Genomic DNA, 25,995 nt, shown 5'->3' with positions numbered 1-25,995 from the left:
CATGAATTCTTTTTTTTTTTTTTTTTGCTGTGACCTGTCCGTGACTTTTACTAAAAATATCCTTGACAAAATCTTAGCCTTCATGATGATGCTTTAGTGAGCCATGTTTAATGTTTGCTTAATGTGTTTTGCTTTATTTTATTCATGCCTTTTGCTTATATAGTGCAATTTTATAACATTAAAATAGTTTTAATGTAATTTTATGTGAATAAAGGTGTCATCTCTCTCTCTCTGTGTCTTTCTTTCTCTGTTTTCTAGACATAACTATAATCTATTTTAAAATATGTTTAATAGACATTTCAGGCTGTTCACTCACAGACACATTTTTCTGGGCAGTCTATTATCCATGACTGTAGATGTTTATAATGGGAAGAAAGCTGACAATGGCTTAAATTGCAATGATTCTAATAGGTATGATGCAAGTATCTATGTAAGTCTCAGAAGTTGAAAATGAGCCCCCTACTAGGAGGGAAAAAAAATTGACTTTTTTCCCTTGTCACATTTTTGTTTCTAAACAAATCTCTGAATTTGTCCTACAGCTTGTCCACTAAACATGGCAAAATAAGACTGTGTGTGTGTGTGTGTGTGTGTGTGTGAGATAGAGAGAGAGAGAGAGAATTATAAAATATCCAGCCCAATTGTATATCAACAACTGAATTAATGTATTAATGAATTAATGTATCCCATTGGCATAAGGATTCTGATACACAGGCCTGTAAATTCCAATTTCATAGTCACCAGTGGTTTAATCCATTCCCTAAACCAAAACTCTTGTTGCAATATTAAACATTAGCAGCATTTGTTGCAATTCTTTGTTGAATGATTACTGTAGTATCTGTTTACCTGTTCCAACCCCGGTTTTCTTACGCTTCGTTTCTTGCTCCTGTTTAATACAATATTTCCATTTTCAATAGTGAAATCATATCCTTGCTGCTGAAAATAGACATCACACCTTGGTAAAGCTGTTGGTTTAACCTTAAAAGCAAAAATGGATGATTTATGTGACAGCGCAGTTTGAATAATCTTTAAGCATAGATGACTATGTAAAAATGAAAATCCAAACAATAGGCTACAGTCTCTCCTGGTGTAAATGGGGGCAGCTCCAAGAATTTGGCTCAATAAGCACTGAAAATATATCTATTTTGCAATGCCTACGTCTTCACTGCAAATACCCTGAATTAGCTAACTTGCGTTGAAACAGCTGTGAAGACACAGCACCTCAGCTTTTAACTCGGGTTAGCTGCTCAAGTTCAACCCCAGAGTCCCCCTCGAGTTGGTAACATGAGTTAAAAGCAGAGTTGCCATGTCGTCACTGCTGTGTAACCCTAGCTAGGTAACTCGAGTTAAGAACACGCTTTTATCTGCAGTGAAGACATAACCACTGTTCCAACCAGCTTTTATTGCCACAGACAATTGACACTCCACACTATGTCCCAAAAATCTGTTTTCTATTTCATTACTGGAACGTAGGTTGATTACTGCTTGCGATTATATCGGATTATTTGCAGATACGCCAAGCAAATAAATAATTTTTTATGATGTAAGCAGTGTCAGGATGAGCTCCACCCTGACATCTGGTGGTGAGGTGTGGCAAGTTGTGGAAAAGAACTTCAGGGGCCGATCTCATTTGCATAGGCACACCCACCACGCCTAGAATGAGACCATAGCTGCCCAAATGGTCACTTTGGCTGCTGTGGGATCCCCAGTGTCTCTGTTATTGGGGCAGGAAGAATAAATTGTTATTACCCTGATTATGGGAACTGTGCTTGGAACTGTACGTGGCCTTTTGTTATGATGGAGGGATTCACCATCAACTAAGTAGCACTTGCTAGGCAAGGGTCATGGGTTCCAAAACTGTGTGAATGGAGAGAGGCTGGGGACAAGTAGTAATACTTGGTGGCATGGGCCCCTTGGTGAGGGCCTTACATGCTAATTGCACTTCCTCCTCTCTCCACTGTGGAATATCAGAGCTAATTTTGATTTCATTAGAAGTCTAGTTACAGGCTGCTGAGCTCACTTTGGGCTGACAGTGCACCAGCACTGGGGCTCCCCTACTACAAGCTGAATTCACCTAAGAGCTGAAATCACTGAGTGTTGTGTTAAGTAGTGGGGGAGCCTGAAGATATATTGTGGAGCAGTTCGACGCGGAGCAGTGTGTGGATGGCAGGAGCTGCTTGTGGGCCGTGGAGCTGAGCGAAGGAGTTCGTGGGGCTGCTGGCGGAGCGGAGCGAAGGAGTTCATGGGGCGGCTGGCGGAGCGGAGCGGAGTGCAGCTGAGCGAAGGAGTTTGTGGGGCGGCTGGCGGAGCGGAGCGCAGCTGAGCGAAGGAGTTCGTGGGGCGGCTGGTGGAGCGGAGCGCAGCTGAGCGAAGGAGTTCATGGGGCGGCTGGCGGAGCGGAGCGGAGTGGAGTGGAGCGAAGGAGTTTGTGGGGCGGCTGGCGGAGCGGAGCGCCGCTATGGAGCTATGGGGCGGTCAGCTTCAGATCATGTAAGGTACCTCTTACCCCCGCCCCATTTCCACCCAGGTTGGGAGGTAAAGCTCCGCAGATAAACTTTCGAACTCTGGGGCTGCCCTGACCAGGGACAGAGACTTTTGGGGCATTGGACTTTTGGGACTTTGGGTGATTTGGGGTTGCTGGACTCAAGAACCAAAGGGAAAAGGGCATGCCCCAATTTGCCTGGGGTGGGTTTTTTTTTTGCTCATGGGTTGTGTTATGAATCCTGTTGGTGGTGTTTCCCCAACATAATGCCACATTGTGTCTTTCTGTTATTAAAAGACTTTTGCTACACTCAGACTATGTGCTTGCGAGAGGGGAAGTATTGCCTCTTGGAGGCGCCCAGCGGGGGTGGTATATATTTGTCCCAGGTCACTGGGTGGGGGCTCGAGCCGGTTTGCATTGTGTTATTGGAATGGAACCCCTAGATATTGAACCCGGCCCTTGTTGCTGCCAACTCTGACGGGCAGAAGGGTTACAATTATCCCCTGCTTGTGGCTTCTCAAGGACACGTGAGAGGAAACATTTGTAGAAATCTTGGCGGAAGAAGAGAACACATTCCAGTAGAACCAAAGCTTGCATTGTGGATGCACAACAGCAATGTCTATATTAAGAAACTATTTTAAAATCAATGTTCTAAAAGACATATGGACTGGCTCAGTTATTTGTACTTTTGAAGAATCTGGACTAAGTTCAGAGTCAGTGTATGTAGTGGTGTAAGCGAGTCTAAACAAGTCCATTAGAGCTATTCTAAAGCTGGCATTAATGAACAGAGGAAGACCCCCACCCTCACATACGGGAAGCCACAGTTGGGATAGAACCACTGAAAGGTTCTTTCTAATCAAGTGCTTTGGCCAGAGATGAAGGTCTGTGCCAGGCACCTCAGCACTCCAGAGTATCCAGCTGCCATCATGGCCTCTCGGGCTCTTTGGCAGCTGGCATAAATGTTCAGGATGCTCTAATTTACACTCAGGACTGGCCAGGTACCTGGACAACTCAAGACTGGGGGAACACGGAGGACACCTGTGGGCACTTCTCCAAGGGCTCTCTGGTTACAGTCAAAGACTAGGGCCAGGGAGTGTCAGTCAGTGTAATTTACACAATGAGGAGTGTCATTTAAAATTACAGGGGAGGGTGAGGAACCCACTTGACATGAAATCATCTTCCATCCTCCTTTAGGTTGCTTTTCCCACTACAGCACTCTCCCCTTTGCCCTCAGCATTCCACTGACACCAACCTAGACTCCCTTACACATTACCTCTGAATACCGCACATAAAAGCGAAACATACCAAAGGTGCAGATCTGGAAAGCGGCTTTGCATGCTCTGCTTCATAGATATAATAATCCAATGGTAAAAAGAAGTAGCCTGGGGCTGCTTCTGTACATTGACGGCCCACAATGTTAGGAAGACATTTACACTGCCCATCGCTCGATGAACACCTGGATGAACAGGTGGGAAAGAAGAGGGGTAAGAGTCTCACCAATGCACATATGTTTATGTACAATACATAGGCAGTAGCTATTCTACCTTTGCTTTTATTCTTATTGTTCCTTTCACTGTAAAATTAACTCAATTTTAAAATATTTTTCCAGCAACTGCTATTTCTTGCTTGTAATGCTGGAGTTTATTCCAGTGCTTCCTTATTAATCAGCTGGCAAAGGTATGTGTTTGTCACCCTTGCTCACTCTACCAATTCCACAAACTGCAATATGTCCTGTATTCACTAGCTTGGTTTTACCTAACCATGTGCATAGAAACGTACTGTAGGAGTTACTATATGGGACCACACCATGCACTCTAGTAACCTTTTTCCTGGAGTAATAAAGACCCTGACCCAGCAAAGTATAGGGCTAATGTTTTCAAATGTGAGTGGCCTAAAGTCCTGCATTTTTTTTAAAGCAATGGGAACTCAGTGCCTTTGAAAACCAGGCTATTTATTTAGGTGCCTAAACATGAATGTAGGAACCCAAGTTCAAAAATATTGTCCCTAACTAACTGTACAACGTTGGGGGCCCTGTGCATCGGGAGTCAGGTTGGGGTGGTTTGTACTTTTCATTTAACTGATCTTGAATCTTAATGACTGACAATTTGCTTCAGAGAAAAAGATAAGGGCACATCTACATAAACACTTACTGCATAGCAAGCTAAGGTGTCAATCTACAGCCGTCCAGTGTGCTGCGCACAAACTGTACACATGGACCCTGCTGCTGCACACTAAAAGTTCCTTAGTTCGTACTGACATTTCCTGGTCAGACTCAAATCCATTGAAACATCGCTAATAGAGTCACAAAACCTTATACACCAGGGTGTTTTTACATTGCTCACACATGATGAGCCTCTGTCTCTAAACTACTTGGCTTCTTCATTAACCACGAGATCCTATGACCCTATCAAAAAGGTGCAATATGTGCTGGTGTTAATTCATTACCATCAAAAGGAGAATGATACTTTAAATGACTTACAAGTTATTGTGGGCTCCACCAATGTCACAGCCACACGGAGAACAGCCATATAAATGATTCCCAAGCCCCCAGTATCCTACCTATGATAAGAAAGGAAAACGTATTGATTTTTGACTGGGAATATTTAACAACTTAAATAACAAAAAGCCCAATCCTTTTTGACTAAAAGAAACTCTGCTTTCATTGGGACTATCGATTTCACTCATTTTCTTTCTGCAAAAGCTGGTGCCAGTAAACTTGGCTGCACAAATGTTCACAAAAAGGCCCAATCACGGATGAAGCTCAGTCATTTAAAGTGTCAAGTGAATATGCATAGACAATGCTTTTCAGTACTTGTCCAACCCTAACTGTTCCCACCTACATTTTCAGCCATGACAACTTCCCCCATAAAAGAACAGAGGGCACAAGCCATCAAGTGTTTTCAACAGCGGTGAGTATAGGTACTCTCACAAGGAATTATCTCCACCATCACTCAGGGCTGTCACAGTGGGGACATGGTAGAAACTGCAGAGGTCACTCACAAGGCAGTAGCCCCCTGCCCCATCCCCACTGGAGTCTGCTGGGGGATGTACTTGGGGCAATCTAACTATCTCTACAGCGGTACAGCATTTGCTGGTTTAGTCATCTAACAGCTCAATCCTGCTCCATTGAAAACAATGGGAGTTTTGCCAGTGACTTCAGTAAGAGCAGAATCCGGCTATGTGCCAGCCAGCCAGACCAGGCTGAATCAATTGAAGCACCACAGAGGACCGTCTCCAGGTTGCTTTAATTAGAATGGGTGGAGAGACTCATCTGAGGGCTCCTTGTAGCAAGGACTATTTGTTCTCATGCCCTGTCACTCTTTTTTGTCTAATTCTATGATAAATGTTGTGGCCTATGGGCCATTTCCACTTGGCATCGTGTTGTGTTCCCCTTTAACAGGATGTCCACGGCAGAGGCAAATAAGGAGGCAGGACATGGGCAAGGGGAAGACATTTGAGGAGGTGTAAAACAGGATGCTACATGAAGCAATAATAAAAGCCTCCCGATTACATACAAGGCATTCTTCACAATGTGGCCCTGTGACAAAGCGCTGGCAGAGACACTCTCCAGTCACTGGATCACACATGGAGAAAGACAAGCTCCCAGAAGGGTTGCAGGAGCAGGCTGCAAGGAAAGAAACACATAATCACCTCCGTTAGTGCCACTGCAGGAATGAGCCCTACACTGACTTTTGGTGGGAATTCGAAATAACCATTGCACTCAACTATCGGGGGAACAAACTGCAGAAGACCAGCTTCAGAATCCAATTAACACTTCGCAAACCAGCTGTTTCTGAGGGGCAGATCATTTTCCTCAGGTATTTGTGGTGGGCATCTGAAAGGAGAAGTTCTGCTGGTGTGCAAGGGATGGCTCTGGCAAAACATGTTGGACTCCTGGAAGAAGTTCTGCGCAGTGGGTTCTGCTGCATTCTTCATCTTTGCTCCATTGTAGTATTCTCACCATTGCTGAGCCTAACCTCTGCCTTTATTAGCCTTATTGTTATTTATTCTTTGATCAGCACAATGTGTTTGCAAAATTTGACAGTCCCTGAGGAGGACAAAGATGCACAATTTCACTTGAAACTGGTTCAAAGAAGCGATTGGCTGAAAGTTCAAGAGTAATGCAGTCTGCAGCCTTTGGATACCCAGCATGTCAGGTTTGCCGCCTACTTGATCTTTACCAGCCCAAAGTGCAAGGCCTCCTAAATCATCCCCAAAAGAGTGCTCTCACATGGTAATGCAGACCTCATCTGTTTTGTTTCTGTTCCAGGTGGGTTTCTATGGATTTCCATTCATATTTTTAGGGTATAAAAACCATGAATATGAATGTTCAGCTAGGGATTTTGAGGACATTCCCCTTTTCCTCTGTTTAAGAGGCACTGGTTTACCTGCCCAGGTAAATAGTTTCTATATGTTTTTGAAATACTAACCCAGGACATGACTCTGCAAAATCTGATGTAAGGTGCTTGCAATGGACATTTGTCTGTGTCACTAACAACCTTACAAACTGACAGCAGAACATTACAACCTGGGACAGCATGCATGTTGCAAGCCAGGAGGGCGGTGCATTGGGGGAGGCATGCTGGGGAAGTCTTGCATAAAGCCTACCTGCCCTATGAGCGATTCAAGCTAGTCTCCTTCGTGATTACCAAATTACCCTGATACTTGTTTAATATAAATAAAAATATCATCTGTTTGAAGTCAAGCTCTGGAATAAGCTTCCAAGGGAAGTTATAGAATCCCCGTCACTAGAGGTTTTTACGAACAGGTTGGAGGTGCTGACTTTCTGGTTTCCCTGGGGGTGCTTGACCCCTGCTACACCCCAGACCCCATCCCATCCCTACCCTGCTTCTTCCTACCCTGTTCCTCCCCTCCCCAAGGACACTCTGCCCTTGCTCCCCCTCTTCCTGCCACCGCTCCTCCCGCCCGCCCCACTGCCTCCTGCATGCCACTGAACAGCAGATCACTGATGGGTGGGAGGCACTAGGGGAGGAGCTGATCGGCAGGGCCCACTGGCAGATGGGAGGCACTGGGGAGGGAGGGGGGAGAAGAGGGAGGAGCTGACCAGCAGGGCTGCCAGTGGATGCTGAGCACCCACTATTTTTTCCCCCTGGGTGCTTCAGCCCCGGAGCACCCACGGAATTGGCACCTCTGGGTAGGACAAATACCTGTTAGGGATGGCCTAGGTTTACATGGTTCTGCCACAGTACAGTGGACTGAACTGGATGACTTTTTCAGGTCCCTTCCAGCCCTACATTTCTGATTCATTTCAGATCTTTTCCAGGAAATATCATCTGGTGCAATAAGTGACGGCAGACAACCTGATGTGACTTGTAAAGGGGCCAGATTTATTTTTTATCTGCCTCTGTCACATAAAATTAAGTTTTGAAAGGAAAAAAGAAAAAGATCATAGTTTACGTACGCTGGCAGCCAAGAGGATCACTGCCACTCAGCCCATAGTAGTTCTGCCTGCACATGTCACAGCGGACTCCCTCAACGTTTTCCTTGCAAAGGCACCGACCAGCAATAGTTCCAAGAATAGGGTCTGTATAGCTTTCACACAACCCACTGTATAATGTGCCTTCTGGGTCACAATCACAGGCTACAAACACAGATATGCAAATGGAGATGTGGAAATAATGATATTTAGAAATATACATTAAAATGCAGGTCCCATAACTGCTATTATTTATTAAATATTTGTATTCAGGTAGTGCCCAGAGACTCCTGCCAGGATCAGGGCCCCAGGGTGTTAGACACTCTACAAGCAAAGCCTCATCTTAACCAGAATTATTCAAAGGGCCTTCCAGGCAAAACATACTGGAGGGGGAGTTACTCATCCCTTGAAGAATGCAAATGCTTCCCTCTTCTCTTTGTGCAGAGGGAGGAGTCATAGCCCCATCCTAGTCATTCCTCACCCTCTTTCAGGTACCTAGCATCTCCAGGATGGTAGGAAAAAGCAAGCAATACACTCCTGAATAGGGTTCTGGTAAATCCATCTTGAAGGATGCAAGGTTATAGGGAACTCATTGTGTTCACCTCTTCTCTTCCATCTGTGCAGGGGCTGGCCGGACTCTGGCCATTTATGGCTATTCATATTTACCCTGATTTGTTACAAGAAAGATAACCTCCCTGCCGGACTTCAAAGCTGACTTCAGTGATGAGCCATAGTTGAAATTAATGCAGGGTCTTTTTCCCCATTAGCTTGAAAATGCTGTTAATCAACTGGTCTATACAATGCTTCTGCTTCTAAGGTAGGCAAACATTTTTACATCTATATTGATTATTAAGTGTATTGATGAAGAAAGCACTTGGAGAGGGTAGCAGCTTACAAAGAGAACTAGAAATATTTAATTTTGAGCCAATCATTGCTAGCCATTTGTAAATGGGGAAAGAACAGCGCACTTACGGATGCAGGCACGAGGGTCTGAAATTGTTCTGAGGGGATCCCGGTAAAAGAAGGGCTTGCACTGATCACAGTGTTGCCCCATGGTATGGTGCTGGCAGTCTTCACATACGCCACCACTGATGCGATCATTAGCTATGTACACGGCCATGTCAAAATGGCATCGGTCCGAATGGCCATTGCATTTACACGCTAAAACAGAAAACAAAGTGTGCTTTATTTAAGAGCCGGCACATTTTGATTCATGCTTCTGCTCGTGCTCCCACTGAAATCAATTATTAATGTTAATATTATTTTTAAATTTTTATTACAGTAGTGCCCCAATATGTCACTCATGACTACGGCCCCATTATGCCAGGTGATTTACAAGTCCAGGAGCTGAACATAGTACCACGCTCAGAGAGATTACAATGTATGGCCCAGATCCTGCAAAGAAGTACACTATGCAAGTTAGTAGTTCAACTGACTTCAGAGGGATTACGCACTAGCAAAAAGCTAAGCACGTGGATGAGAGTTTGCAGGATTGGGGCCTAATCAAAGACAAAATGGAACCAGTGAGTGTGACAAACAATAGGAGGGAACGGAGTGGGAGGATGAGGGTAAAAATAATAAGTTCACTTGTTTACATACGTTAGCAATATGCATAACTGATAATTGTGAATAATTACAAACTCTGGTTTGGTGTGGATGTGAGTTTTTTAAAATACCAGTCAATCAGTGTAAAGTGCCAGTGGTTTCAGTGAGAGCAATAAGCAGTGTTGCCAACTCTCATGATCTGATCATGAGTAATGTGATTTTTGTTACAGCTGGAGCCAGTTTTCATGGGCTGTCTTGCCATGCCCGGGGAAAAGCCCCTCTGATTGGCTGCCTTCCCCACTTCCTTATCTCTTGGGAAAGAACAACCAATCAGAGCTGCTGCAGGAGGCAGGCAGTGCCCCCCATACCTGTAGAAAGTGAGCCAGCTCCTCTTTACCCCTGTGAAGAGGGACAAGAGGACACAACTGGAACTGAACAGCACCCCTTCCTCTCCAACTCAGGCTTAGGGAAGATGAAAAAGACCTGGAGCTGACAACCCCACTCAAAAGCCTGGCAGTGGGGTGAATAGTTCCTGGGTCTGACCTCCCCGCAAGCCTGGGAGTGGGGATGAAGAATGTCACAGCTGAAGTAAAGTGTCTGATTCTGATCTCACACTGTCTTTACCAGCATGAAAATTCAGTGGAGCGACTCACAATTTTCACTGATATAACAACTGAGAACACAATCAGATGCACAGAATTTACAGATCAGATTCAGCTGTATGGTCTGACTGCTTTACATCACTAGGGTGATGCAAAGCAGCTGGGGCGTAAAGGTAAATCTGGCCCAGAATATCTTAGATCCCTGTGGCCATCACAATTTTCTAGTGTACTGAAGATGGTTTAGTAATCTGCTAGTAATCTACTGAAAAGAATACAGCTTTGTCTAAATAATATTCTCATTTGCAACAAGAACCCTAACCAGTGAATAATCCCTTTTGCCTTCTTTGCCTTTTCTTGTTCACTTTACTTTTACTCTTTACAGAGAATTGGAAATTGAAATAGCTCTCCTTCACTGAGAGCAACACAAATGTTAGATATACGGTTATACCACCAGGGGACGCAGAACAGTTGCCACACATCTCGCCTGACAATGCATCGCTGACACCTGAATCCATCTAGGATATCCTATTCTCATTTAAGCACGAGAAACGAGCCCATGTGAAAGCTTATCTGTCCTTGTAGGCAATGCATGGGATTGTACTGTGCTATCATCTATCTGATGAAAATTAAGTAACTATTTGTCAGGTACATTTGCAAGCATTATCCTGTGATCCTTCGGCTGGCCTCCAGGGAGCATCATTGTAGAATTCTTTACACCTTTCACAGGACATGCCATCAGTGTTGTGCTGACAGACACATCTGCCATGAACCTGCAACATGTCAACAACAACAAAAATAAGTGAATTTTCTTTAGTCCATTGTCTTTGGGACATTGGGCAGGAAAAACATTCCACCCACACCCACCCCAATATAGTTTTCTGTCATGTGGGATAATATATTACTTTTTGATTCTTGAAAATTGAAAATTTCCTTAGTGCCAGAACCAGATCAGGTTGCCTCTCCCTCTTAGAGGGAGAAATTTAGTATGTTAATTATAATGAAACACGGTATTCCTGATGTTTGTTTCGTCTCTAGAAAGTAACTGATTTCAAGAGTGAATTTGCCTTCTTTGCGGAGATAAGCTTCAAATCTACAAATTTATCATTTGCCAAAATTGGACAGTTCTACATCACATGAAGAGTCCTATGTACTCGCATGGTTGGATAGATCCCCACAAAATGCTATATGCCAACCTAAAATGTTCCCATGTAAAAATACCTAGGCTTGTGGTATGCCATCATGAGCAGAGAAATTCAGAGCCCTCTGGCTCCCTCATGTGACAAACAATTCTCAGTTACATGAGCAAGAGACATGGACAGCGTGTGGAAACAACAACCAGCCTGTTTTAAAGATATTGAACAAATTTTAGAAAAAAGATACTTCTACTGACAGAAACTGAGGTTTAAACACTTATATAAAATTTATCCAGGAAAAAACACTGGTTCCAAATATGAAGGTACACTTTATTCTGTTTCTGACTTCTTGGACAATCTGTTGTTCACCAGTCTGTTTGTTTTTAATGTAGAAACAGGGAATTCTCTTTGTGCTGATGACTTTTCATGCAGCAGAGTTTTCACCAAGCCCTACTGGTGTTATGGAATGTACCCAACGAAGTAGCCATTTGAATCTGCACACAACACAAATTACTTACTGGATTACATTTGCACCATTACAGCTCTGGTATTTTCATGCTATTATTAACATGTTTGTGTGTCAGTTATTATAGTTTTCAGAGTAACAGCCGTGTTAGTCTGTATTCGCAAAAAGAAAAGGAGTACTTGTGGCACCTTAGAGACTAACCAATTTATTTGAGCATGAGCTTTCGTGAGCTACAGCTCACTTCATCGGATGCAGTACCTAGTGCCAACAGGGGTCAGATTCTGGTCTTTTTTAATCTGGTCCAGTGTTTTGAATGGAGGAAGCAATGTTAAAATGTTTTTAAAATGTTGAATTACAAATTGCAATCCAAGGATAATCATCCAAAAATTACCACATAGGGAATCCCCTTTTAGGAGTGGAAGTTTTATAGCTTACCATTCCAGGCTGATAGAAAACATCACCCCGCAGTTTCTGCACTGGACTGCATTGGCTGGCATGACCATTACAAAAGCAACTTCCACGGACTACCATTTCATAAACTGCATAATAATATTTTTCAAGGAGATCACTTTGCCTTCTTCCAAATAAAGTATCCCCAAGAGTGTGGAGTTTTGTGAAGTTTATTCTCAGGTTTGTTAAGGTGATGAGATCTGGGATAAGAGAAAGGAAATCCAGAACCACAATTAACCTAAAAGCTCTGTTCACTTGAAAATCTACAGGGTGCTCAGCTGTAAATTAGCTACATTACACCGATTCACACTAGCTGAGGATCTAGACTACTGTCTTTAACATGCAAGACAAACAAATAACTATCTGTAAAGAAAACCCAAACTATACATACCCTGGATAGATCGGATATAAGGATTTTCTATTTCAAAGCTGGGATCCAAAGCTTTTAAGACAACCTGTAAAACAAATGAATGTATATTTAAGCATACAAAGTATTATTTTAGTACATAAAGGCAAATATTTTAGCTAAAATTTATCACTGTATAATTAATACCTATTGGAAATAAGATAATGATTAATCAAATTGCTTGCCATTTTGTTAATCATATAAGAGAAAGAACAGGATTAGGGCCCTGATTCAGCAAAGCACTTAAGCATGTAAGTCCACCCTTATTCAGTAAGGCCTTGGTTTAGCAATGTACTTAAGTGCATGTCTAACAAAGTATATGAATAGTCCTGTTGGCTTCAGTGAGGCCTGCACAGATGTTTGAATTTGGACACAACTACATTCCTGAATGAGGGCCCAAAGCACTTACAATTGTACTTGAAGTTAAGCATCTGCTTAAGTGCTTTGCTGACTTGAGGCCTGAAATTGTAGCAATGTAGCAAAGCATGACCCAAATTAGTCTAGGGGAGTAGGGGTATGGAGTTAAAGAAATAGCTAGCTCAGCTCTATGTAAAGCTGGGTTGAGGGTCAATATTACATTGATGTACAGGATTCAGAAGGGAATGAAATGGAGAATTGCTAACAAGCTCTTTAGGATAGTAGCTAACATACGATACTGAAGCGGAAGAGATGAATGGGGGGTGTCACAGGGTGACTGGGCCCTTTAAGAGGGAGTGGGGAACTGGAAGCTGATTCCTGTGACAAAGGGAAATAGAAGTTCAGTAATTTAAGTGGAATTCTCTTGGGTATCCTATATAAATGTTTGCTGGTGAGTCTAATGGTTTTTGCAAATATGTGATCTTCATTTCTCTGAGAATCATGGTACCTGTTCTACTGAAAATCAAAAACTGCTGTGAAATTTAGTGTAAGTCTTGTTTTTAAATATTATTTTTAGCCCTATGAAACTTACAAAAAGAAATTCCTAGTACAGTGCTTTGTATAAATTTGGAAATATTTCAAGGTTAATTAATACTAAATATCAGTATATAGCAACAGAGCTAAAATGAGCAGCTAATATCTTGTATACAGTTATTAGTGATTCATTATGACACCTAAACATTTAATTTAGCTGTGTGCGTACAGGTTGTATGAAGTAAAGCTGGGTGAATACAACACATTTTTCTTAAAAAATAATGTTAAAAATGGCTAATTCATTTTAAAAATTGTTTGCGAATATTTTGTTGGAACATGTTCATGAAATTCGTAAATATTGGTGAGTATTCACAAATTCTTTTCCCAGTTTTAGATTCTGGGCAAACAACAACAAAAATGTTAATAAAATTATGCAAAATTTAATATATTATGTAACAAATAATATTCAGCTAGCTTTTTCATGAAGCATGATTTTTATGTATTATAAGCAGAGCTGTGCAAACTTTTATGACACTCAATTGCCATCACTGTCCCTTGGGACTCAGTAAAGCTTTTGAGACCTCTTACTGAAAAATTGGTGTGGGAGACAGAAGACCCTTTTGGGGGATTTGTTAGAGAGACCAGCCTCGAGCCCCACAGATTGAAGCTACAGTAGGGAGCCAGCTAGCTGTCACCTGCAGATACCAGAGAATAGGATTCTGCACAGGTCAGCAGAAGTTTAGGGGGAGCAAAGACCTGTTGTGGGGAGGGGTTTATGGTTTAGAGTGGAAACCTGGAGAAACTACATAGTTTTGAATGAGATTTTGTAGGTGTTCATTTGAACCTGAAACTCAAAATAAAACTCAGTGGTCGGGTTTTCTTCTCAGTGTAACCCATTGCATTTCCCCTTGTAAAACCAGTGTGAGAGACGAATCAGACCTGGGATACAAACTAGCTCACTGATATCTCATTGCCATGAGAAAAAAATCAGTGTAATTTGAAGTAAAAAAAGCACAAACACGAAGTAATACCTCGCCTTCAGTGGAGGGCTCAACGTCTGAATATCTTGGATCACAAACAATATCTCCCACTCCTTTTGCCGGACCAGAGGGGATGTTGGGGAAAGATTCAGCACAGTTTTGTGCAAAATACCTAAATATCTTCCAGGTGTGACCATAGTCTGTGGAGCGCTCAACCAACATGGCTGCAGGCCGAAATGTCTGGAAGAAACATTGTTGCAATAATTCTTTAAACAGACTTTGGGAGAAAGTTTTTAATAGAACTAAGGGTATGTCTACACTGCAAATGGCAAGTGTGATTGCAGCACACAGAGACGTGCCCAAGCTAGTTTTGATCTAGCCCCACCCACTCAGGACCCTGGGTCCACACTCAAGCCTGTACTGCTATGGCTTCACTTCTATTGTTACTCAAGCTATGTCAAAGTTAACACAAGTATGTCCCCAACTGCAGTCTAGATATACCCTAAATAGAAGGGTTTCTCTCTGAAAGGGGAAGTTTCCTGGCAAATACTCCTTCCAAATTATGCCTTTTCTGGTTTAATTTATGTTGCTTTCATAAGCCCTAAGGTCTGAACCTACAAGCCCTCTGCACATGGAACTCCAATAACAGCTAATGACAATTCCAAGCATGCAGGTTTGCAGGATTAATTCCCCAGTCAACTATCTGGGATACTTGATTTTCTGAAATAGAGTGATTAAGTATGAACTGAAGCACATAAGAAACAGGGTTCATCAACTGAGTTCTCTCAACAAAAATGAATCACTAGTACTACCCAAAACTGGGAACAATGGTGAATAAGCAATTTTAAGAGAACCAAGAAGGGGTGCTTTGGGAAAAATAGTACGTGACCATGTAATTAAAGACTATAACATAAAGCATACACACATAGGGGCAGAGGTGAAAGGAAGCCAGTATGCCCCGGTACGGCGTACTGGTAAGAGCCTGTGCGCCGTACCGGGACCGGCATTCCCAGAGGGCAATTTAAAGCCCTGGGGTAGCGGCGGCGGGGCTCTGGCGTGGATTTAAAGGGCCCCAGAGTGCCAGCCGCCACTACCGCCCTGGCCCTTTAAATCCCCAACGGAGCCTGGCCGTCGCTACCCTAGGGCTCGGGCAGCAGGGCTCTGGCAGGGATTTAAAGGGCTCGGGCAGCCGCTACCACAGCAGAGCCCCAGGCCCTTTAAAGCTCTGCCAGAGCCCACAGCCCCGGGGTAGCAGTGGCAGCCGGGAGCTCCCCGGGCTTCTCAGTGATTTAAAGGGCCCGGGGCTCTGCTGTGGTAGCAGCAGCTGGAGCTCTGGGCCCTTTAAATCACCCCCAAGCCCTGGGGCTCCCAGCTGCCTCTGCAGCTGGTAGCTCAGCGGTGATTTAAAGGGCCCCGGGCTCCCAGCCACCACTACCACAGCTGGAGCCCTGGCCCTTTAAATCAAGATTTAAAGGGCCCGGGGATTTAAGGCCCTGCCTCTTCCAGTTAAGGCCACGCCTCTTCTGGTTGAGGCCACACCCCCTGCTCAGGACTCTGGCGTACCAGTAAGTCCTCTAACTTACTTTTACCCCTACATAGGGGCCAAATTTATGTTGCACAGGCAACCTTAATTCTGTCATTTCTAACTTTTGAGTACTTGACTTTTCAACCATGATGTTCTTTACATAAAGCTATGTGAAGGCTCAAGTAAAATATCTAAACAGCATACCTTAAAAGTCAGTATAAGATGGCTGAACTGGAATAAGGTTTCTAGGTCCAGTCTAATGCTAACATGGTCAATGCCTGAAAAGGAATTAAAAAACAGTGAAGATCAATGATGTAAAATTAGTTGTCTTTCCTTGGGTACACAACCTGCCATTGTGGTTTATGGAGCTGTAGGTTATGTCACAAAAAACAGATATAAATTAAAAGTAGAGGTTATATGAAAACATATATTTCTGTGGTAGGTAATTCAATCCTGCTATAGTTCCTTTGGTTCAGCTGTTGAAGATAAGTTGATTCAAGGTATCGTGCTTACAATTTCTCTATAGATAAGTTATTTATTTTTTCAAATGCTTCTGAAATCCTGTGTAGTTACAAATGAACAGATCTAAATCATTGTAAATCTTTGCTCCAACATTATAAATCAGAGAGAAAGAGAATGTACTGTATTGCAGCAGTTCCCAACCAGGGGATCCGTGAGCTGGTTTCAGGGGGTCCATGAAGCAGGGCTGGATTTAGACTGGCTGGGGCCCAGGGCAGAAAGCTTGGAGCCCCAAGCCCTGGTACCCCATGGCAGAAGCCCCGAGCCCCCCCAGCTGCAGGGCTGAAGCCCGAAGCCCTGAGTCCTCCTGCCCTGTGGGGCAGAAGCTCCGAGCCCCTCCACCCCCAGAGCTAAACCCTCAAGCCATGACAACCCATGGGGCAGGAGCTCAGCACCCCTTGGGCAGAAGTCCTGAGCCCCCTCCCCAAGCACTGGAGTTTTTATAGCATGTTGGGCGGGGGGGGGGGCTTGCAAAGAATAAGGTTGAGAACCACTGGTTACCATTATTCTGCTGTTTCTTCTACTTCTGAGTTTTTGAGTCTCTTAGCTGGACACCTGGCCAGCAGCCACCACTCTCTCTGCTCTGCCTTGAGAGCTGGGTGACTGGAGAGCGGGAACTGTTATGGGGTGACTACAGGGGAGGGCTAAGGCAAATGTTGGGGTAGCTATAGCCCCCACAAGGACCCCCCCACCGTCCCTGCCACAGGGTCTCTGTTGTGTGTTTCACCAATCCTGTTTGTGATGCCACTGTATTAATTATTAAAATTAACATACATTTGTCACTGATAACATGTTCTTTTTCAGGTGGCTACTTGGAGTTAATTAAGAAGATAAAATTTGGTGAAGCAGAGACAGAATTTTTAGTGAATGTAGACAAATATAATTGAAATAAGAGAAAAATCCGTCTGCACAAGTATAAAAATAAGATCAGTACAGTAAAGCAGTTTCCTGCATTTTCATACTTACAATCTTACATTGTGAGGACCATTCAAAACAAAGATGGGAAGGAAAAGTAAGCACAGCCCATCCGAAGGGAGGGATTCAGTTTACACTGTCTTGGGAAACTGATGAACCTCAAAATTAGGAAACTAGACCGGATCTTTTATATCCCTTTGTTTAATTTTTTGAAAACCCAACCATATTTGATCATCTTCTGTGACCATAACATATTAATATCTACCCCTCATCAATATGTGGTATATCTGGGGTCCACAATCACACCTCTTAATATTAACAAGCCACATCATTCATTTCTTAATCATTCCTATAAGTTTTTGTGGTCCAACTGTCTAGTAACCAGATTGCTAAAGCCTTCTCAAAAACTGCCTTCTAGCAGAATTCTTTGGTGTACTGTATTCTTTGTGTTTACTTGTTTATCCTTCCATATGAGAGTGCAGAATTTATGACCAGGGGTTACTGTCTTAGACCTGCCCTTTTCTCAGCTAAAACATAGCCGTTAGCATAACTACTTCCACAAGGCCTTGCACTAATAACAGGCCTCAGAGTAAGAGTCGTAACTTAATGGTAGACGGCGACCCCAGGGAACACAGCAGGAACGTGGAAGTAACCACCATAAACCAGTTTGGACAAGAAGTGGTAGGTCTGAGAACGAGCTAATTGGTATTAATATGTACGGATACTCTAGGTTATAGAATAAGTGCACCCCAATATTATGCGGAGGAGGAATTTAGATTTGGGCATAAAAGGCTGGGAATTGGCATGAATATTCATGCTCGTGCTCAGGCTCTATGACATGGCAAACCACGATGTGGCATTAGCAGTGGTTCTCAACTGGGGCTCCGCAGCCCCTGGGGAGCCATGAGCTGGTTTCAGAGGGTCCACAAAGCAGGGCTGGCTTTAGAAGGGATCTGCCCAGGGCACAAAGCATGTTGGCGGAGGAAGGGAGGGGGGGCTCAGAAAGAAAATGGTTGAGAACTCCTGCCATATTGTCTTATAGTTTCATAAAGTGATGATTGCACATATTGAGTAGAATAAGCTAAACTAGCCAAGTTGAGAAACATTACTTGACTGTAACCTACCGTTTTCTGACTGCCACCACTTCTTTTTCCGGTCTGGCTCAAAAGTTGTGAGAACATTTTCAATTGGGTGACTGTTGGGATGGGTATAGGGATTATATGGGTATCTGGAATCACAAAGGAAGCATTTCTGTTCACCCTGAAAAACAGAATAAGCAAGACAAGCTATCAGTGCACTCTCTGTCCCCATTGTCAGGTTAATAAGGGTACTGAGTACTTTGCATCTTCCATTTCATGGCCTCAAACTGAACCTCACAACAGCCTGTGTATGGAAATATTAGTATCTTCATTTTACAGATGAAGAAACTGAGACACAGAGGTTATTAGTACTAACTATTTATAGAGCACTGTCAGTGTACCTGACCACTTTACAAAAAGACCACGAGTGTCGAGGAAGCCCCCCAGCTCTGGGGCCAGGCTAGCCTGAACACTTCTCCCTCCTGAAAGCTGCTGTGTTATATCTTCTGTTTGCGTTGTTTGTTGCATAGTTGTTTTGTTTCCTTTGGTAATTTTTGTAAGTGTTACCAATAAATTTCTTTTCTGTTTAAAAAAAAAAAAACCTTCCCTGTTACCTTACCCAGGGAAAAGGGACCTACTTAACCTGGGGCTAATATATCTGCCTTCTATCACTCTCCTGTAGCCATCTGGCCCGACCCTGTCACTCTATACATGTACAACTTCTGAAGTTTGCTTTTTTATATTTGTTATAAATACAAAACAAAATTTATGCATAGAAATAAAAAAAAAAAACCTTCTCTGTTGGCACAAATATTCTCTTGCACTTCTGGCTTCATTTCTCCCCTCACCTTTTTATCTATACACTTCCCATCTGTGGCCCCACAAAATTGCGGGATCTCCTGGTCAACCGCCTCCTAGCCTTGGCTAAAACAGCCATTTATAAAACTAGAGAGAGGAGGTTGGCCCATGAAACGTCCTGCGATTGTGGGGCCTTTTTCCGATCCTCAGTACATTCACGTATCCGGGCGGAGTTCCTCTGGGCGGCGTCCACTGACTCCCTTGATGCTTTCGAGGAGCGGTGGGTGCTGTCCGGGGTTCTCTGCTCAGTGACCCCGTCCGGTTCCCTCCATCTGACCCTTTGATTGAGGGGAAGAGCGAGAGACGCCAGCTCCAGCCGTTGCCGCTGTGAATACCATCATTACTGTCATCTAGGAGGGGTCCTATAATACATGGGTGTCTACTCCTCCCACCCCTAAACCGCCCACCCCGCAGCCGTGCCCATCTTGCCAGGCACTCTCAGGAGAGGGAGGATCGGTGACACTGGGCGCGGCACTAGGTAACTCGAGGGGGTGGAAGACCACGAGTGTCGAGGAAGCCCCCCCGCTCTAGGCCACAAGGTAACTCAGGAGGGTGGAAGACCATGAGTGTCGAGGAAGCCCCCCCGCCCTGGGCCCAGGCTAGCCTGAACACTTCTCTCTCCTGAAAGCTGCTGTGTTATACCTTCTGTTTGCGTTGTTTTGTTGCATAGCTGTTTTGTTTCCTTTGGTAATTCTTGTAAGTGTTACCAATAAACTTCTTTTCTGTTTCAAAAAAAAAAAACTTCTCTGTTGGGAAACGGAACGTCCTTTGCTTGCTCCTCAGCTCTCTGCTTTCTATTCTTTTCTAAAGCCCCCTGGCCTGGATTTTTCTTACTTTTTGAATCTGCCTTAGTTTCTCCCCTCCGACTGGGCCAGATGCTTTTTGTTTTGGTTTGATTTTTTGTTGCTTTTTCTTCTTGCTGTTTATGTGCTGGTCGGCCTCCAGCTTGCCGCCAGCACCCGCCCCCCCCCCACGCCTGCTTTCGGGCGCAGCTATTTGCCTCAGCTGAATCCCCCGGAGGAGGGGGGGGAAGATTGCCGATTTTGCTGTCCGAAGGGGGGAGTGGAAACCCCCAGACCCAGCCGTTTTACTGGCAGCTCGGATTTTACTTCTTATCTTTACAACATTCTCAGCATGCCGGAAGCCTTGGAACACAGCCAACACAGCTGGAGAAGAAGATTTCAGAAGACAGGAGAAATAACCCAGGGAAGCTACACATCATCATGAAGGGGGCCGTAAGACTGAGTAATTTTCTGAATTATACTCTTGTGGGGGGCAGTTTGACTGTGGTTTACTTGCATTTGTGGCGGCACTGGGGGTGTGGCACGGAGCTGTCCCCCGATCCATCGGTGCTCCCCCCCACCATTACTACAACTGTCACAGCCCCCCCGCCGTCCATCCCTGCTGGCAACCTGCCATCTACCTTCGGATCCAGCTGTTTGCTTTGAACTTTGCCTTTCGGACCGGACATAACAGCCGACCAACCGAGACTCTTTGGACAAATGTGCGTGGGTCTGCACCCCCCCGGATTGCTTATCCCACAGCTTGCCCCTATTACCGGACCCCGATTTTGTTTCCCCCCCTCCCAGTCCAACCCCTTCGGCATTCCCCGCCCCCCGCCTGCAGCCCAGCAGGGAGGAGTGGTTAATCTGCTTCCCCCTCCCTCCTCCTCCTTCCGGTGTCTCCCCGTCTCTCCCTGCTCACAATGGCGGGGAATGAGAGGGGTGAGGCCCCTCTAACAAAATCAGTTGTCCCTCCCCCACCTCCCCCCCGCCCGACCCCCAAGGTCCCCCCCCACCACTATTGTTAAAATCATTGCTACCCCCTCCCCCGCTGGGGCACCGGCAGCAGGAGGCACCGGGGTGATTACTGCTGCTGCTGCACCTACCGCCCCCCCCAGATTCTAGGAAACCCCCCCCAGCTGGCCAGAAAGGCCAGGGTGGGAAGAAAGGAAAGGGCCCCGCTAAAACCACTAGGCCCTCCATGGCGGGGGCTGCCCCCACAGCTGTGGCCTCGTCATCGACCATGGCGCCCCTCCCTGCATTTCCCTCCACCAGCTCTGCGACTCTCCCTCCCCCGGCCCCCAGTACGTATGCCTGGGCGGTGACGGGCTCCCCCATGCCTGCCACCTCGTCATCTCGCCCCGCCCCCCGCCTCCGCTACCATCACCAGCGGCCGGGGCCCTTTCCCCGCCTTGACCAGGAGGCACAGTGTCCGTTGCCTCCTGGTGCCCGCCTCGCCCCACGTGGAAAAATACGTGCAGGCGTTGGAGAAGGTGGTAGGACCCACGGCTATTGTAGCGGCCTCCAAGATGTATGGGAAGGTCATTTTTTTCTTAGCTTTGGAGGCTGCCGCTCAGGAGGCGGTGGAAAGGGGCCTGGCGGTGGGGGGGTGTTTGTCCCCCTAGAGCCACTAGAAGACCTGGGCGTTCGCCTCGTCCTCACCTCCGTTCCTCCCTTTTTACCCAATGTTGCCCTGTTACCCGCTCTCTCCACCCTGGGGAAACTTGTCTCTGTCATCAGCCCTCTCCCGTTGGGCTGCAAGGACCCCACCCTCCGTCACGTCCTTTCGTTCCGCCGGCAAGTGCAGCTTCTACCGCCGGCGGGGGCGCGTGACAGAGAGGCGCTCGAGGGGTCCTTCCTAGTCCCCTACCAGGGAGCCTGCTATCGGGTCTGTTACTCCACCGGAGAGGCCCGATGCTACCTCTGCCGCTCAGCGGGGCATGTCCGCAGAGACTGCCCTTTGGCCCAAGGGGGAGGGGCACCCGAGACCCGGCAGGACATCGGCCCCGTCGTTGCCGACACCCCTGGCTGCCCGGCACCTGAAACGAACCCTCCTCCTACTCGACCCATCGCTGCTCCCATCCGGGCCCAAGAGATACCTTCCCCACAACGCCCGGGCAAGCAAGGGAGTCCCACCCTTGCTATTACCAATCCAGCAGAGCCTATGGAGGAGGGTGTGGCAAGGATATTACCGGGTATAGGAGAGGGCCCGCCCCAAGGAGAACCCCCCGCCCCTCATGCTGCCTCACCGCTACCCCCCCGAACCCCTGAACCATTGCCTCCGCCCCCCCGACACGACCCCTGCTAACCAACCCCCAGACGACACTATGGAGGGCTGGACCCTAGTCCAGGGGAAGCGAGGCAAGCGGAAGGCTCGAGCTCCTCTGCATCCATCCGACACGGAAGCCCCCTGGAAGACCAGGAAAGGAGGCACTGATATTGAGCCTCCTGCTACAGCCACGAGTGAGATCCATCTGCTGCTGTCGGGAGGGGAAGACAGACTGGCATTGGAGGGCAGAATCCCCCCTCTACGGGAGACCCTCCCCTCCGAGACTCCTGAGGACGCCCCTTCTGCCCGGATACCACCCGAACCCCCCGCGAACCCCAAGGCGACCATTGAGGCGGGCCCTAGAGGAGAGGCCCCTGGGGTAGCAGGAGCTGGCCTCTCCTCCGTGTATGCTGAGATTGAGGCCCTAGATTTGACCCCGGTCACCCAGGGAGAGGATGATTTACTGCCAGCTGGCCTCGAGCTGGGCAACCTCACCCCAGCCCTCCTTTCCCCATGCTCCCTCCCCCTAATTGCCTTCCCGGGCGAGCACCCTGCAGAAGGTAGTCCACCACCTGATGCCATGGCTACCAAGACCACCACGGAGCCAGCGCCTAGCATTACTGGGAGCCCCCTCCCTTACCCCTTAACCCTTGACTCTGCTCAGGAGGCACTTTCCTTTAGCTGCTTGCCTCCTGAACCCCAGAGCCTTACCCCTGCCCCTGCCCCCACCCCATCCCTGCCCAATTCCCCTCCTCCTGCAATGCTAATGCCACCCCTGGGGTTATTTCCTTCCCGCCCTTCGCAGATTCCCCCCAGGGAGCAGTCTTTGCACTTTCTAGTCGCGACCCATTAGGAGTTACAATTTTTTCCCTGCCATCCCCTTCCACCCCAAGGCGTGAAATGAATTTAATAACCCCAGCCTGTCAGACGCCCCGTCGGTGGTCCGCACCCTGCCTACCCGCCTTAGCGGACCACGAGGTTGCATTAAGAGCCCCACCAGGGAATACCCCGGAAATCGTAACCCCACCGCCTCATGAGCTGCGGCATGCACTACGGAAGTTCCTAGAACACACCCGTGGCGCCCGCAATAGGGTACAGCTGGCTATTCAGCTATGGGGGGACTTTGACCAAATCCTCCAGGCCACAAGGGCCCTTATACAGGAGGGCAGGGGGCTAGGAAGGCGCGGTGCTGCGGCCTACAAGCGAGCCCGCGTCTTCCGAAACGATCTACTCATCCACGGGATGGGTCACGGGTTGCTGTGCAACCCGCTGGGGGCCATGAACACCCCCACCAACAAGAAACCCCCACCCCCCCAGCCCTCCGCATGACGCCTCTTATTATTGCAACCCTGAATACCAGGGGCTGTAGGATGGCTCTCCGCAGGTCCCAGGTGCTCTCTTACCTTCGGGAAGGGGGGTACTCTGTAGTTTTCCTGCAGGAGACCCATACGGACCCGACCACCGAGGACAGGTGGCGGCTGGAGTGGGGGGACGGGGTATACTTTGGCCACTTCACAACTTGGCAAGCTGGAGTGGTGACCCTGTTCTCCCCCAACCTACGGCCCAAGGTGCTAGGGGTCACTGAGGCCGTGCCGGGCCACCTGCTGCACCTTCGAGTCCGTATGGAGGGGCTCGTGGTCAATCTTGTTAACATCTATGCCCCGCAAATGAGCTCAAGGCGGCCACAATTCTATCAGCAGGTGTCCGACTTTCTCGGCACCCTAGATTCGCACGAGTGCCTGGTCCTGGGAGGGGACTTTAACACCACCCTCGAGGAACGGGACCGTTCAGGGGCCGAGCCGAGCCCGGCCGCCGCAAATATTCTTTGAGGGATAGTTGAACATCACTCCCTAGTGGACGTCTGGCGTGACCATCACCCAGATGACACTTCCACGTTCACCTTTGTCCGGGTGGAGGTCCATCGGTCACACCACTCTCGGTTGGACCGTATTTACTTATCCCGTTTCCATCTTTCACAGGCCCACTCCTCCGCCATTCGGCTGGCCCCATTCTCCGACCATCATTTAGTCACCATAACGGTCTCCCTCCGTGCAGAGAGACTGGGGCCGGCCTATTGGCACTTTAACAACAGCCTGTTGGAGGACGAGAGCTTCGTGACATCCTTCCGGGAGTTTTGGCTGGCCTGGCGAGGGCAGTGGCGTGCCTTTCCCTCGGTGCGGCGATGTTGGGATCTCGGGAAGGTGCGCGCCAAGCTCTTCTGCTGTGACTACACCCCGGGCACCAGCCGACGAAGAAATGCGGCGATAGAGCAGTTGGAACGGGAGGTCTTAGAGATGGAGAGGCGCCTGGCCGCCAACCCCGAGGACCCGTTCCTCTGCGGAGCGTGCCGGGAGAAGCGGGAGGAGCTCCGGGCCCTCGAGGACCACTGGGCCCGAGGTGCCTTCGTTCGGTCCCGCATCCGCCTCCTTCGGGAGATGGACCATGGCTCCCACTTCTTCTATGCCCTGGAGAAAACGAGGGAGGCCAAGAAACACGTCACCTGCCTTCTTGTGGAAGACGGCACCCCCCTCACGGATCCGGAGGAGATGTGTGGGAGGGCCCGTGAATTTTACACAAGCCTTTTCTCCCCGGATCCGACCGATCCTGGCGCTTGCGGGGTGCTCTGGGAGGAACTCCCCACTGTCAGTGTGGGCGACCGAGACCGACTAGAGCTGCTTCTCACCCTGGCCGAGTTCTTGGAAGCCCTCCATCACATGCCCACCAATAAATCTCCGGGCATGGATGGGCTGACTGTGGAGTTTTACTGCGCGTTCTGGGACATCCTTGGCCCAGACCTAGTCACTGTCTGGGCTGAGTCCTTGCAGAGCGGGGTCCTCCCTCTGTCGTGCAGGCGAGCGGTGCTCGCCTTATTGACGAAGAAGGGGGACCTCCGAGATTTACGAAACTGGCGTCCCATCTCACTCCTAAGCACGGATTACAAAATCGTAGCGAAAGCAATCTTGCTGCGGCTAGGGTCCGTGATGGCGGATGTGATCCACCCAGACCAGACCTATACTGTCCCAGGTCGCAGCATTTTTGACAACCTATTTCTAGTCCGAGACCTTTTGGAACTCGGGCGGAGAGATGGCCTGTCGTTCGCCCTCCTGTCTCTTGATCAGGAGAAGGCGTTCGATAGAGTAGACCATGGGTACCTCCTGAGCACTCTGCAGGCGTTTGGATTCGGACCTCAGTTTGTGAGTTTTCTCCGGGTGCTGTATGCCTCCACGGAGTGTTTGGTTAGGCTCAACTGGACCCTGACTGAACCGGTCAGCTTCAGGCGAGGAGTGCGGCAGGGGTGCCCCCTCTCGGGCCAGTTGTACACTCTGGCGATCGAGCCTTTCCTCTGTCTCCTCCGCAGGAGGATGACAGGGTTGGTGCTGCGGGAGCGGGAGCTGCGGCTGGTCCTGTCGGCGTACGCCGATGATGTACTCCTCGTGGTCCAGGACCCGGGCGACTTGGCGCGGGTGGAGGCTTGCCAGGCCATCTATTCGGCAGCCTCCTCCGCCCAAGTCAACTGGGTCAAGAGCTCTGGCTTGGCGGTGGGGGACTGGCGGCAGGTAAGTTCCCTCCCACCCGCGCTTCAGACCATCTGGTGGAGTGCGGGTCCACTGCTCTATCTCGGCGTTTACCTTTCTGCCACGCACCCTTCCCCGCTGGAG

The 25,995-nt window shown here is 47.6% G+C and overlaps 1 protein-coding gene across 1 annotated transcript in view; it reads right to left on the bottom strand.

The window, feature by feature from the left end:
* The window catches only part of LAMB4 (laminin subunit beta 4), a gene marked incomplete at its 5' end in the record, with an annotated part of 84,682 nt that overhangs the window by 41,686 nt on the left and 17,001 nt on the right, over window positions 1-25,995 (bottom strand). The window contains 12 exons of the mRNA XM_084635948.1: window positions 844-975; window positions 3,785-3,935; window positions 4,959-5,038; window positions 5,995-6,104; window positions 7,902-8,081; window positions 8,889-9,077; window positions 10,713-10,833; window positions 12,098-12,312; window positions 12,504-12,567; window positions 14,441-14,629; window positions 16,119-16,192; window positions 18,473-18,608. Coding sequence (XP_084492074.1) covers window positions 844-975; window positions 3,785-3,935; window positions 4,959-5,038; window positions 5,995-6,104; window positions 7,902-8,081; window positions 8,889-9,077; window positions 10,713-10,833; window positions 12,098-12,312; window positions 12,504-12,567; window positions 14,441-14,629; window positions 16,119-16,192; window positions 18,473-18,608 — 1,641 coding nt within the window. The remainder of the gene's footprint in view (window positions 1-843; window positions 976-3,784; window positions 3,936-4,958; window positions 5,039-5,994; window positions 6,105-7,901; window positions 8,082-8,888; window positions 9,078-10,712; window positions 10,834-12,097; window positions 12,313-12,503; window positions 12,568-14,440; window positions 14,630-16,118; window positions 16,193-18,472; window positions 18,609-25,995) is intronic.

This window comes from Lepidochelys olivacea (genome assembly GCF_965140295.1).
Source record: "Lepidochelys olivacea isolate rLepOli2 genome assembly, chromosome: 1".
Classification (NCBI taxonomy): domain Eukaryota; kingdom Metazoa; phylum Chordata; order Testudines; family Cheloniidae; genus Lepidochelys; species Lepidochelys olivacea.
The sequence above is the reverse complement of the archived record's forward strand: the minus strand, read 5'-3'. Positions and strand labels throughout refer to the sequence as shown.